At 40.2% G+C, this 14,167-nt stretch overlaps 1 protein-coding gene across 7 annotated transcripts in view; it reads left to right on the top strand.

The window, feature by feature from the left end:
* The window catches only part of ABCB11 (ATP binding cassette subfamily B member 11), a 106,580-nt gene that overhangs the window by 52,058 nt on the left and 40,355 nt on the right, over nucleotides 1–14,167 (top strand). For all 7 annotated transcript variants that reach the window (XR_013828666.1, XR_013828667.1, XM_079923947.1 and 4 more), the window contains one exon: nucleotides 9,683–9,847. Coding sequence is in view for 5 of the 7 variants with exons in the window: in XM_079923947.1 (XP_079780073.1) it covers nucleotides 9,683–9,847 (165 nt within the window). In the remaining 2 variants the exon portion in view is untranslated. The remainder of the gene's footprint in view (nucleotides 1–9,682; nucleotides 9,848–14,167) is intronic.

Here is a 14,167-nt window from a genome sequence, read left to right as displayed (position 1 = left end):
ATGAATCCTTTGTCAGTTGCTTCATTTGCAAATATTTTCTGCCATTCTGAGGGTTGTCTTTCATCTTGTTTATGGTTTCCTTTGCTGTGCAAAAGCTTTGAAGTTTCATTAGGTCCCATTTGTTTTTTTGTTTTTATTTCCATTTTTCTAGGAGGTGGGTCAAAAAGGATCTTGCTGTGATTTATGTCATAGAGTGTTCTGCCTATGTTTTCCTCTAAGAGTTTGATAGTGTCTGGGCTTACATTTAGGTCTTTAATCCATTTAGAGTTTATTTTTGTGTATGGTGTTAGGGAATGTTCTAATTTCATTCTTTTATATGTAGCTGTCTCGTTTTCCCAGCACCACTTATTGAAGAGGCTGTCTTTTCTCCACTTTATTCTTGCCTCCTGTATCAAAGATAAGGTGACCATATGTGCGTAGGTTTATCTCTGGGCTTTCTATCCTGTTCCATTGATCTATATTTCTGTTTATGTGCCAGTACCATACTATCTTGATTACTGCAGTATACTCTGAAATCAGGGAGCATGATTCCTCCAGCTCTGTTTTTCTTTCTCAAGATTGCTTTGGCTATTTGGGGTGTTTTGTGTTTCTGTACAAATTGTGAAATTTTTTGTTCTAGTTCTGTGAAAAATGCCAGTGATAGTTTGATAGGTATTGCATTGAATCTGTAGATTGCTTTGGGTAGTAGAGTCATTTTCACATTGTTGAATCTTCCAATCCAAGAACATGGTATATCTTTCCATCTATTTTTATCATCTTTAATTTCTTTAATCAGTGTCTTATCATTTTCTGCATACAGGTCTTTTGTCTCCTTAGGTAGGTTTATTCCTAGATATTTTATTCTCTTTCTTGCAATGGTAAATGGGAGTGTTTCCTTAATTTCTCTTTCAGAATTTTCATCATTAGTGTATAGGAATGCAAGAAATTTCTGTGCATTAATTTTGTATCCTGCTACTTTACCAAATTCATTGATTCGCTCTAGTAGTTTTCTGGTAGCATCTTTAGGATTCTCTATGTATAGTATCACGTCATCTGCAAACAGTGACAGCTTTACTTCTTCTTTTCCGATTTGGATTCCTTTTATTTCTTTTTCTTCTCTAATTGCTTTGGCTAAAACTTCCAAAACTATGTTGAATAATAGTGGTGAGAGTGGGCAACCTTGTCTTGTTCCTGATCTTAGTGGAAATGCTTTCAGTTTTTCACCATTGAGGACGATGTTGGCTATGGGTTTGTCATATATGACCTTTATTACGTTGAGGAAAGTTCCCTCTATGCCTACTTTCTGCAGGGTTTTTATCATAAATGGGTGTTGAATTTTGTCAAAAGTTTTCTCTGCATCTATTGAGCAACATGTATCACGTTGATTGATTTGCGTATATTGAAGAATCCTTGCATTCCTGGAATGAACCCCACTTGATCATGGTGTATGATCCTTTTAATGTGCTGTTGGATTCTGTTTGGTAGTATTTTGTTGAGGATTTTTGCATCTATGTTCATCAGTGATATTGGCCTGTAGTTTTCTTTCTTTGTGACCTCTTTGTCTGGTTTTGGTATCAGAGTGATGGTGGCCTCGTAGAATGAGTTTGGGAGTGTTCCTCCCTCTGCTATATTTTGGAAGAGTTTGAGAAGGATAGGTGTTAGCTCTTCTCTAAATGTTTGATAGAATTCACTTCTGAAGCCACCTGGTCCTGGGCTTTTGTTTGTTGGAAGATTTTTAATCACAGTTTCAATTTCAGTGCTTGTGATTGGTCTGTTCATATTTTCTATTTCTTCCTGGTTCAGTCTCAGAAGGTTGTGCATTTCTAAGAATTTGTCCATTTCTTCCAGGTTGTCCATTTTATTGGCATAGAGTTGCTTGTAGTAATCTCTCATGATCCTTTGTATTTCTGCAGCGTCGGTTGTTACTTCTCCTTTTTCATGTCTAATTCTATTGATTTGAATATTCTCCCTTTTTTCTTGATGAGTCTGGCTAATGGTTTATCAATTTTCTTTATCTTCTCAAAAACCAGCTTTTAGTTTTATTGATCTTTGCTATTGTTTCCTTAATTTCTTTTTCATTTTTTTCTGATCTGATCTTTATGATTTCTTTCCTTCTTCTAACTTTGGAGTTTTTTTGTTCTTCTTTCTCTAATTGCTTTAGGTGTAAGGTTAGGTTTTTTATTTGAGATGTTTCTTGTTTCTTAAGGTAGGATTGTATTGCTATAAACTTCCCTCTTAGAACTGCTTTTGCTGCATCCCACAGGTTTTGGGTCATCGTGTTTTCATTATCATTTGTTTCTAGGTATTTTTTGATTTCTTCTTTGATTTCTTCAGTGATGTCTTGGTTATTAAGGTGTGTGTTATTTAGCCTCCATGTGTTTATATTTCTTACAGATTTTTTCTTGTAATTGATATCTAGCCTCATAGCGTTGTGGTCGGAAAAGATACTTGATACGATTTCAATTTTCTTAACTTTACCAAGGCTTGACTTGTGACCCAAGATACAATCTGTCTTGGAGAATGTTCCATGAGCACTTGAGAAGAATGTGTATTCTGTTGTTTTGGATTGGAATGTCCTATATATATCAATTAAGTTCATCATTTTTAATATATCATTTAAAGCTTGCGTTTCCTTATTTATTTTCATTTTGGATGATCTGTCCATTGGTGAAAGTGGGGTGTTAAAGTCCCCTACTATGATTGTGTTACTGTTGATTTCCCCTTTTATGGCTGTTAGTATTTGTCTTATGTATTTAGATGCTCCTATGTTGCGTGCATAAATATTTACAATTGCTATAACTTCTTCTTGGATTGATCCCTTGATGATTATGTAGTGTCCTTCTTTGTCTCTTGTAATAGTCTTTATTTTAAAGTCTATTTTTTCTGCTGTGAGAATTGCTACTCTAGCTTTCTTTTGATTTCCATTTGCATGGAATATCTTTCTCCATACCCTCACTTTCAGTCTGTATGTGTGCCTAGGTCTGAAGTGGGTCACTTGCAGACAGCATATATACAGGTCTTGTTTTTGTATCCATTCAGCCAATCTATGTCTTTTCGTTGGAGCATTTAATCCATTTACAGTTAAGGTAATTATCGATATGTATGTTCCTATTCCCATTTTCTTAATTGTTTTGGGTTTGTTATTGTAGGTCTTTTCCTTGTCTTGTGTTTCCTGCCTAGAGAAGTTCCTTTAGCATTTGTTGTAAAGCTGGTTTAGTGGTGCTGAGTTCTCTTAGCTTTTGCTTGTCTGTAAAGGTTTTAATTTCTCCATCGAATCTGAATGAAATCCTTGCTGGGTAGAGTTATCTTGGTTTAGGTTTTTCTCCTTCATCACTTTAAATATGTCCTGCCAGTCCCTTCTGGCTTGCAGAGTTTCTGCTGAAAGATCAGCTGTTCACCTTATGGGGATTCCCTTGTGTGTTATTTGTTGTTTTTCCCTTGTTGCTTTTAATATTTGTTACTCGTATTTAATTTTTGATAGTTTGATTAATATATGTCTTTGCATGTTTCTCCTTGCATTTATCCTGTATGGGACTCTCTGTGCTTCCTGGACTTGATTAACTATTTCCTTTCCCATATTGAGGAAGTTTTCAACTCTAATCTCTTCAAATATTTTCTCAGCCCCTTTCTTTTTCTCTTCTTCTTCTGGGACCCCTATAATTCGAATGTTGGTGCGTTAAATGTTGTCCCAGAGGTCTCTGAGACTGTCCTCAGTTCTTTTCATTCTTTTCTCTTTATTCTGCTCTGCAGTAGTTATTTCCGCTATTTTATCTTCCAGGTCACTTATCCATTCTTCTACCTCAGTTATTCTGGTATTGATCCCATCTAGAGTATTTTTACTTTCATTTATTGTGTTGTTCATCGTTGTTTGTTTCATCTTTAGTTCTTCTAGGTCCTTGTTAAATGTTTCTTGCATTTTGCCCATTCTATTTCCAAGATTTTAGATCATCTTTACTATCATTATTCTGAATTCTTTTTCAGGTAGACTGCCTATTTCCTCTTCATTTCTTAGGTCTGGTGGCATTTTGCCTTGCTCCTTCATCCACTGTGTGTTTCTCTGTCTTCTCATTTTGCTTAACTTACTGTGTTTGGGTTCACCTTTTCGCAGGCTGCATGTTTGTAGTTCCCATTGTTTTTGGTGTCTGCCCCCAGTGGCTAAGGTTGGTTCAGTGGACCAACCTGGACCTCTTAGGCAGGTCCAGACTTTTCCCCAGACTCCCTCCCGTCTAGCAGTGGCGCACTAGCCCCTTCAGGCTGTGTTTACGCAGCCAACCCCAGTCCTCTCCCGGCGCTGCGACCGAAGCCTGAGCCTCAGCTCCCAGCCCCGCCTGCCCCGGCGGGTGAGCAGACAAGCCTCTCGGGCTGGTGAGTGCCAGTCGGCACCGATCCTCTGTGCGGGAATCTCACCGCTTTGCCCTCCACACCCCTGTTGCTGTGCTTTCCTCCGCGGCTCTGAAGCTTCTTCCCCGCTCCGCCACCCGCAGTCTCTGCCCGCGAAGGGGCTTCCTAGTGTGTGGAAACCTTTCCTCCTTCACAGCTCCCTCCCACTGGTGCAGATCCCGCCCCTATTCTTTTGTCCTACCCAGGTACCTGGGGAGTTTCTTGCCTTTTGGTAGATCTGAGGTCTTCTACCAGCGTTCAGTAGGTGTTCTGTAGGAATTGTTCCACATGTAGATGTATTTCTGATGTATTTGTGGGGAGGAAGGTGATTTCTGCATCTTACTCTTCTGCCATCTTGAAGCTTCTTCATTTGGTCTTTGTTGCTGTGCACGGGCTTTCTCTAGCTGCGGGAAGCAGGGGCTACTCTTCGTTGTGGTGCTCGGGCTTCTCATTGCAGTGGCTTCTCTTGTTGCGGAGCATGGGCTCTAGGCACGCGGGCTTCAGTAGTTGTGGCACGTGGGCTCAGTAGTTGTGGCACGTGGGCTATAGAGCGCAGGCTCACTAGTTGTGGCACACAGGCTTAGTTGCTCCGCAGCATGTGGGATCTTCCCGGACCAGAACTCGAACCCGTGTCCCCTGCATTAGCAGGCAGATTCTTAACCACTGTGCCACCAGGGAAGTCCCAATAATATTCAATTTTTGCATTTTAATTTTTTCCCCCTATTTCTGGGTAAATACTCGACAATAAAAGCAAGAGCGTTAGGAAGGAAGGAAAAGAAAATTCAATTTTGTTGTTTTTGTTGAAGCTGGTAGATGGCTCAGCATTGTTACAGAGAACAATCAGATTTCCTGGAGGTCTGAAGATCATGTTCCCAGAGTTCTCATGAGTCAGGGAAAACTCCGAAGGGAGATATTTAAATAAATGGAAACCTAAATCAAATACAGAGATTAGTTTTAGAGAAACAAAAATGTTCCATAACCCAGTGTAATTTTATTAAGTTGACACTCTGATTTCTCTCTCTAGTTAAGGAAGGAAAAGGAAGAAAGGAAGAAAGTGACAGGGACACCAATGCGATTTTGCTAAAGCTTGAAGCGAATAAAGGTCTTATGCTTATATTAATACTGCTCATTTGTAGGATAATTATATTAGAATCTTTTTGATTTAAAAATTAAGTATCTTTTAAAAGTAAACAACAGAATCAGGGTTAATAAAATTTAATCCTGTTTGGTTAAAGTATGGACTTTCTCATCCAAGTACATTTTAAAGTTTTTTAATAGTTAACTAAATTCTGTAAGATTAAGCACTGGCAAAATTTTTTTTTTTTTTTCTTATTTTGATGAAGAAGCTCTAAACTGACCTTCTGTTAATGGGGAGATGTTATACCTTCTGTGGCAGTGCAAAAGTTTTACTTATATAAAGGAGGTATCTCCACCTTGTGGTCTCTTAGAGTTTTGACTCCAAAAACTTCAGGAAATGGTTTTAAAAGTCTGTCCTTCCAAACTCTGAGTGGGGTGTCTGACCCAACATCTCATAGTTAGCTGGTGACAGAGCCATGACTACAGCCTGTTTTCTCTTCTTCTCCAAGCTATACTCATGGCTCTCATAAATGGAATCAGATCTTAGTTACAATGCTGACAACATTAAGAGTAGGATTAGGGGAAACCTGCAGGCTAGAGGTTCCAGTCTCTGATATCTAGGCATCTCTTTTAGGGAAACTAAAAAGGTAGAATATATAGGAGATTGAGCCAAGGTCAAATATTAGAAATCCATAGCTTCATCACAGCTAATTTGGAGACAGGGTTTAGGCAATGGTTGAGAGATAGGGCAGAGGATCTATAAAAATGACTATCAGTTTTTGGTTATTTGGAGAGTCCCTGCTTCTTGGTCATAGTTACCATTTCCTATCATCATATCTTAAAGTCGTTATCGAGGCAGGAGACCCCTATGGATTGGCATGACAAAGTCAATGTAACAAAGTATAGAAATCGGGACATAAGATTTAAGTAGGAAGTTATATTTTCACCTGACCTACACAAGGAGATGGAAGGAAGGAAGCTGGAAAAAGCTCATTGTCTAGCATTGTACCATCTACATTGTAAGTGAGTGATCAGTGTTTTTTAAATAAATGTTTTGTTGCATGTATGCGCCACGGGCATAAAAGCTTCATTCATTCTTTCATCCAATAAACACTGATTGCACACCTATCACCTGCCAGGTATTGTGTTAGGGATGCAAAGATGAACAAGAGCCACTGTCCTTCTCCCTGCACTGGAGCTGCTAGCAGGATCCTTCATGACATATGATAAATAAATGAGCACTGTGCAACTTGACATTGACACAATAGAGGCAGGAACCCTGCAGTGAGGAGGCATATATAAACTTTTATAATTGTATCTCTCTGTGAGTTACTGGTTTGCTCTACATATATATATATATATATATGTATATATATATATATATATATATATATATATATATATATATAAAATCTTTAGCTTTTTAGCTTTTTTTAGATGAGTAAATTCATCTTTAGCTTTGCAAAATCCCAGAGGTAAAAACCCTTCTGTACATAGTGACTTTAATTTTCTTTTATTCTTCTACTGTCTTTTAGCAATATTAAATAAAAGTCAATCAAAAGTCAATTACTCAGGGACAGATTTCCTATTTTTGCATCATTCAGTCTTAATAGCCTCATCTTTTTGGGAGTTGGGGCATAGTTTCCTTTAAAGTCAAATTTTTAATGAAAGGGGAAAAAAGAAAATTATTCAAATTAATTAAATTTTGCTTCCTGTTAGCCTATCTTGGAATGTTAACTACTGGACAAAAGGTACTTCATACTGCTTTTAGATGTCTTTGGTTTTGTTGTTAAGGTTTAGGGATACCTTCAGATATCAGAAGAACAGGGAGATTTGTATCATGTCAGACTGTGGGTGGACCACCCTGTGGGACAGTGGTTCCAGGAAATATTGGAGTTTAATGCCCCTAGATGGTATAGCACAGCTGACACTTTCAAAACGTTCAAACATGGCACCCCAAACATTTAGTTCTGGAAGGAGTTTTGGAGATTGTGTACTGCTGAGGACCTCAAAAAATGGGCTTTGTCATCAGAATTACCTGAGGAGTATTTTTTAAAACACAAATTCACACTTAGGCTTCCTAAAATAGAATTTCTGTTGATGGGACCCAGGTGTCTGTAATTTTAATCTTCGACCCACATGAGTCTGGTAAGCATCCAGAACTGGACACCAACCACTGTTTAGAACGGTAAAGGGTCTGATATTTTGCTCTATTGCAAGCTATAGCCTGACCCAATTTCATGGATGCTGGCAGAATACACAAGAGCTCTGCGTCGGAGACAAACGACCTTTTACTCAGAGCACAAGCAGGAGCCAGAGTAGAGCATTTGCACTAGTTCCCCAGCCCAACCCCACTTCCCGTTAAGTTGATGCAAAGAGAGCCAGATGATACCAGCAAATGAACGGGGAGAGGAATCCTGGGCTTGAGGAACCTGATGTTTTTATAATGGGCAATAAGCACATCTGTCCTTTTCTTGGGATGGAGACACTACCTCTGTCCTCCAAGGCTATTTGCTGTACAAATTTCCTTGAAGAGATAGCCTGAACAAAGGAAGTCAATGCCTCTTTTCACAAGATGTGCAGAATCATGAGAGACCCATAGAGAATTGTCTTCCCCATGCAACTTTCCTTTCGAGGAGGAGGTAACTGAGCCTCAGAGAGTTAAAGAACTCAGTGATATATTCCATGAGTGGCCATATGAGGCTCATCCAAGAACCCCATTCTTTCTACACCTGTTTCCCTCATGCTTTCCCAGCCACCTGTCTTCCTCTCTGCATTGATTTCCTAGAGTTTAGTAAGACGTCAGAGATGAAATCATTGAAGGATTTGCTGCATGAGTGAGTAGTAATGACAAGTGCAACTGTTGAGGGCAGGCCAAGAGAGAACTTGAGACGGAGGCATTGACAAATCTATCACCAGCTGAGCTGCCTTCGTCCATCCTATTTGGCTTGCAACTAGAATGAGAGGGACACCAGCCTTTTATTTCAATTGACTTGGTAATGTAGACTTTGACTTTGGAAGCAAAAGGATAGTATTTGAAGTTCCTTGCTGTCTTCTGTTCCTGGCATTCAACTCCCTAAGGGGTAAATGCGTATTAATGAAAGAGAGCACTAATAGTTTTGTAGTCAATTTGCTGTAGACATTTTTAGTATATTTTAATAGAAAAAGTAAAAAATAAACCAATACAGATCTATATACGTCACCTAAAAGCCTTTCTCAAACAAAGTGGGCAATAAATTTAACAGATTATTGAATAATGGGCCTAAAGACCAAGCACTGAACAATATCTATAACAAGGAAAAATGATGGTAAAAACGATGATGTTCTGAATATATTTGCCTTTAAGAGGATAAAAATTTGCTAGCTCTGACACTTTAATGGCAACTAAAGAAATTGGAGGGGCTTCCCTGGTGGCGCAGTGGTTGAGAGTCCGCCTGCCGATGCAGGAGACACAGGTTCGTGTCCTGGTCCAGGAAGATCCCACATGCCGCGGAGCGGCTGGGCCCATGAGCCATGGCCGCTGAGCCTGCGCGTCCGGAGCCTGTGCTCCACAACGGGAGAGGCCACAACAGTGAGAGGCCCGCGTACCGAAAAAAAAAAAAAAAGAAATTGGAATAGGGAAATTTTGAAATAGTTTTTACTCCTTGTGAAGAAAACGCAGAATTTAGAAATCCAAATTGATTACCATTTACTTCTGAGCATTAATTAAGGAAAACCTTAGAGAAAACATGCAATTGATAACCGTCGACACCACTTAATACATTTTTAAAATTATTTTGCCTTGTTTAGATACACTGGCCTGTCTTAGAGCTTTAGCCAGTTACAGGATTTTAGAGCTTTGACATTTATGAAGGACATATCTTGAAAATTTCACAAGTCCTCAAATATGTAAATACCACTATAGCACAAAAACTTTTTAAAATTGGGGGGTTATTTTTCTTACAGATCCAACATATTTATTACTCCCCAAGAGTTAACACCTATGCAATTGTGAAATGAGAACTACGAGCTCACCTTCAGATGAGCAGACACTCTAAGATCTATCCCATCCAAGTCACAGCATGGTGGCAAGCAATTCAGAAAGATTTTTCACAAAATAACGAATCACTTCGTCTCATAGATCTTTAACACCACTCATCACCAATCAAACCATGACTCAAATCTGTGAATGCCAAAGGGTCTGCTGTATAACAAAAGAGGATATGCAGAAATTTAGATGATTAATGTAACTCCCTCTTCCCTCAAGGACAAGAACATTCCTGTGGAAGAAGAAATTGAACCTGCCCCAGTTAGGAGGATTCTGAAAGTTAATGCTCCAGAATGGCCCTACATGCTGGTAGGGGCTGTGGGCGCAGCTGTCAATGGGACAGTCACACCCTTCTATGCCTTCTTCTTCAGCCAGATTCTTGGGGTAAGCAAACAGCTGGACCAGCTTTATTCTCCTCCTGCCTTTGGTTTGTCTATCAGTGGATATTGTCGTTTTTGATAGGTTGGCTCTTTGTTGTAATGGACTTAGCTCTTTTTTATTTTTAAGCTTTTTTTTTAGCTCTTTTTTCTCATCTCTAAAGGATTAAAAATGTCTCGAGTCTCCATCACACAGGAGGCAAGAAGGTGAAGCGGCATTTCATTTGGGCTGGCAGCACCCTCCAACAGGCATCGTGTCTGTAAAAACAACAGCACTGTGGCTGCAAATTTAGTGTCAAAAGAGGGCAGTTTACCTATATGCAAACCAAATCAGAATGCAAAGCAGGTTGGTTGAATAATACAAAAAGATTGGGGGGCCATTTTGATCTTGCTGAACAGCTGAGGTACAAAGTTTGACTTGTAATGGCAGGTGTTCATGCATGTTGTATTATGCTCTTCTCTTCCGCTGGTTGCACCATTGAAATGGGGAGGTGGGGAGAAAACAGGAAAAGGAAGAGAGAAGTAAAATAAGGCATGGATAAAGGATAAGCTTTTTTCAGTTTCTCACCTCCTAGGAGTTTTGATATTCTCCATCTGACTTCATTGTTATAATACAATAATAATAATGACTACAAACAATAATTAGGCGCTATCTAAGAACTTGGTATACGATAGTTCACTGAACTTTTCTAATAACCACCTGTGGTAGGTATCCTTATTGTTCCCATTTGACAAAGGAGCAAACCAAGGTGTAAAGAACTTAGGGGAGTGAGTGGTGGATCTGGTATTTAAATCCAGGCAGTGTGACTGCAGAGCCAAGTTCCAATAAAACCTTATCATTGCAAAATTAGTTCTCAATAATGCTATCACATCTTCTTAGTTGAAATTTACACACACACAAATCCTGTGAGATCAACAAGGCGGCAAACCTAGAATCTAGACAACTGTAACAACTTGTTCAAGGTGACACAGGGTCACATTGGGCGATGGGACCAGGACTAGCACCAGCTTTTTTGAAGGATTTGTGAGAGTCCTAAGTTTTAGTTTCCTCCTCTGCTGTTCTTTCTCTCTTGCGGTCTCTCTGGCAGAGTTCCTGACCAGAAGTTAAGTCCCCTCAGGCATGAGGTGTATAGAAAGACTTGTATAGTCCACAAGCAAGATCAAATCAATCCTATAGGGATTCCCTGGTGGCACAGTGGTTGAGAGTCCGCCTGCCAATGCGGGGGACGTGGGTTCGTGCCCCAGTCCGGGAAGATCCCACATGCCGCGGAGTGGCTGGGCCCGTGAGCCATGGCCTCTGAGCCTGCGCGTCCAGAGCCTGTGCTCTGTAACGGGAGAGGCCACAACAGTGAGAGGCCCGCATACCGCAAAAAAAAAAAAAATCAATCCTATAGGGATGGCCTCAGCCACCGCTTCAATGTTCACACTGCCCCCTTGTGTTAAGTGAGGAAATCATCAGAAAGGTAGGAAATTGGAAACACAGGGGCCAACTCTGGTGAACTGAATTTCTGGTTATGCTGAAAATATTTTAATAATTAATTTATATTCATTAATATCTAGTAAATGCCATACCCTAAACATAATAGAAATGTTCTTTTATTCACTCAATAGGTATTTGTTGGTTATCTCCCCTAGATTAGGGACTTGGGAACACAGTGTCAGTCAGGGTGCCTTCCCTAATGCAGTTTCCAGTCTATGAGGAAGACAGACATTAAACCAAAAAATCCACTCATCAGGGCTTCCCTGGTGGCGCAGTGGTTGAGAGTCCGCCTGCCAATGCGGGGATACGGGTTCGTGCCCCGGTCCGAGAAGATCCCACATGTCGCGGAGCGGCTGGGCCCGTAAGCCGTGGCCGCTGAGCCTGCGTGTCCGGAGCCTGTGCTCTGCAACGGGCGAGGCCACAACAGTGAGAGGCCCGCATACCGCAAAAAAAAAAAAAAAAAAAAAATCCACTCATCATTCATCAAATATTTACGCATCACTTACTGTTTTCCAGACACTGTTGCTGGTATTAGGAGGAGCAAGAAAACCAGAGCCCTCCTGCTCTCATAAAGCTGACATTCTACCAGGGACAGGCTCTGGAAATGCATTCCACTGAGCAGTGATGCAGATGTAGAGCGTGTACGGGGTGGCACTGAATCTGTTAAGACCCAAGACTATGCCCTAGATGTTCACTTTTAAAATAATTCCAGGATGCCAACTTCTTTGCTGATCATCTCTTTCTCTCTTATAAATGCAGAGTATGGAATGCATTCACTCAACTTCACCCAAACCCTGTGTATGAACTGCTTTGGGAAGAGTCCTGGGTTCCCTGCCAGGAGACTTTTTTTCTGCCCTGGGGTCACATCATGCCACTTCTCTGGGTCTCAGTTTCCTTAACTATAAAAGGAAGGATTGGCAAAGATGATCTGTAAGATAACTTCCAGCTCTAGTGGTCTATGAAATGGCCAAGTCAAAAAAAATTTGATGATCCAGTTATAACCCCTGCCCTTGGTTATTGGTGGTGAGAATATTCTCTGTGATTCTTCTGGTCACAACCAGGAAATCCTAGCCTGAGCAATTCAGCTTTTCACTTAAGGACCGAAGGATCAGAGTAGCAGGATCTAGTTGGTGAAATCCAAAATCTGCTCATCGTTAAGGCTCTCACAGGGTTATATTTGCTAAGAGGATAAAGCTTTACTATTTTTCTTCTTTGATAAAGAAGGTTGTTTTTGTGTGCCTCTTAGCATAATTATCACATATTCATCAGTGGGTTCATGATGCTTTCTTTCATCTCGTAGGGTATAATCATGAGTCAGATAACAGTCTGGTTTTAATTGCACTGTTTTCATTCTGACATATCTAAAGGGCACAATATTCACAGTTGGTACTGAGACCACAGTTTGGAACGAGGACCCAGCAAATGATTGGGCATTAGGGGCCTGGTTGCTAATCTAGCGAAGCCTCAATGTACACGTAAAGCATAATTTCTCTGGTGCACTTTCCCTGGGTTTATTTGACTCGGAAAAGGTGCCAAGTGTTCCAAGCACTGCAGTTTGGACATAGCGTGCTGGGGAAAAGCATGAACGCTGGAGTCAGCCAGCCCTGGGCTTGCCGCAGGTCTCTGCTCTGTGCTGTCTGCATGCATCTGGGCAAGTGGTTTCCCCTTGGTGAGTCTTAGCTTCCTTATCTATAATATAGGGCGAGAAAATCTACCTCACTGGGTTGTTTTAAGAATCCTAATTTAAGGAAATCCTCATTTAAGTTAAATTAGGTTAAGTAACACATTTGCATCTGGTAAATAGCAAGAGTCTAGAGAATGTTCATTTTCTCCTTAAACAAACTTACCTTTACAAAATGATGTAGATGTGTGCTTGAACTACAGCTAGTCTAAAAACAGAAGAACCGGGGGATGGGCAGCCCTTTGGGTTGCATTTCAGTAAGAATGTACAAAGAACTCATGCAGTAGAATTTGTCAGTGGGGGTGGGGGTGGGGGGGGGAGGTTACAGACAGCTGATGCCCAATCTTGAATTTAATATTAGCCAAACATTCTTTTTTAACCCTGAGAAGACGGGTAATATCAAGAGCCAAGAGAGCGTGCCCAGAAGAAAACCACTGCACTGGAATCTGGAAACCAGGCATTTCCTTATCTAATAATAACCACCAGCTAAATGAACTTGGACAAAGGACTCGATCTTGTGGGCTTTAGTTTCCCATCTATAAAATAAGAGTTAAACTGGCTAACATGCAGTACGATAGTCCATGATTATAATAGGTGACCTTAGAGAGGAATGAGAATTGTGGCATCACCGTGTGGGGTTTATGGGGATTTGTATAGTGATTTTTAAAACCAAACTGAAATATATCTTTAAGTCCTTGTGTTTGTAAACTGTAAAGTAAACTTACATGAGTTATTCCATGGTGGGGTGAATGACTGTGGCATCTTTTGAACCCACTTCATTCATTAAGAATGAATGTATTCTTTATTGCTAAGAACCATAACGGGCCCAAAAGCTCTGTCCTAGAAAGAGTACATCTCATTAACTTAGAACCCCTCCCCCTACTTTGGAATTTGTGATCATTTCAACGGGTTACTTCTGCTTTACAAAAAAGGATTTGTTAATGGAGTAGTTTGCATTGTTTGCAGGAGATTTATTTGGCATATAGCAGGCATTCGGTAAATATTTGTTGAATAAATGGTTTCCTTTGAGCAGCTGCTTTCTGGCATTGTTCTAGTTACTCAAATTAATGCAGAGCAATAAGTAAGGATTTATTGTGCAGCTCTCTAATAAATAGCTTTTCTGAACTCTCACAGTTACCTCACTTAGTCTGAATTAGGAGGGTTTT

The sequence above is a fragment of the Stenella coeruleoalba genome (assembly GCF_951394435.1).
Source record: "Stenella coeruleoalba genome assembly, chromosome: 6".
Taxonomy (NCBI): Eukaryota; Metazoa; Chordata; class Mammalia; order Artiodactyla; family Delphinidae; genus Stenella; species Stenella coeruleoalba.
This window is presented reverse-complemented; position numbering and strand designations above follow the sequence as displayed.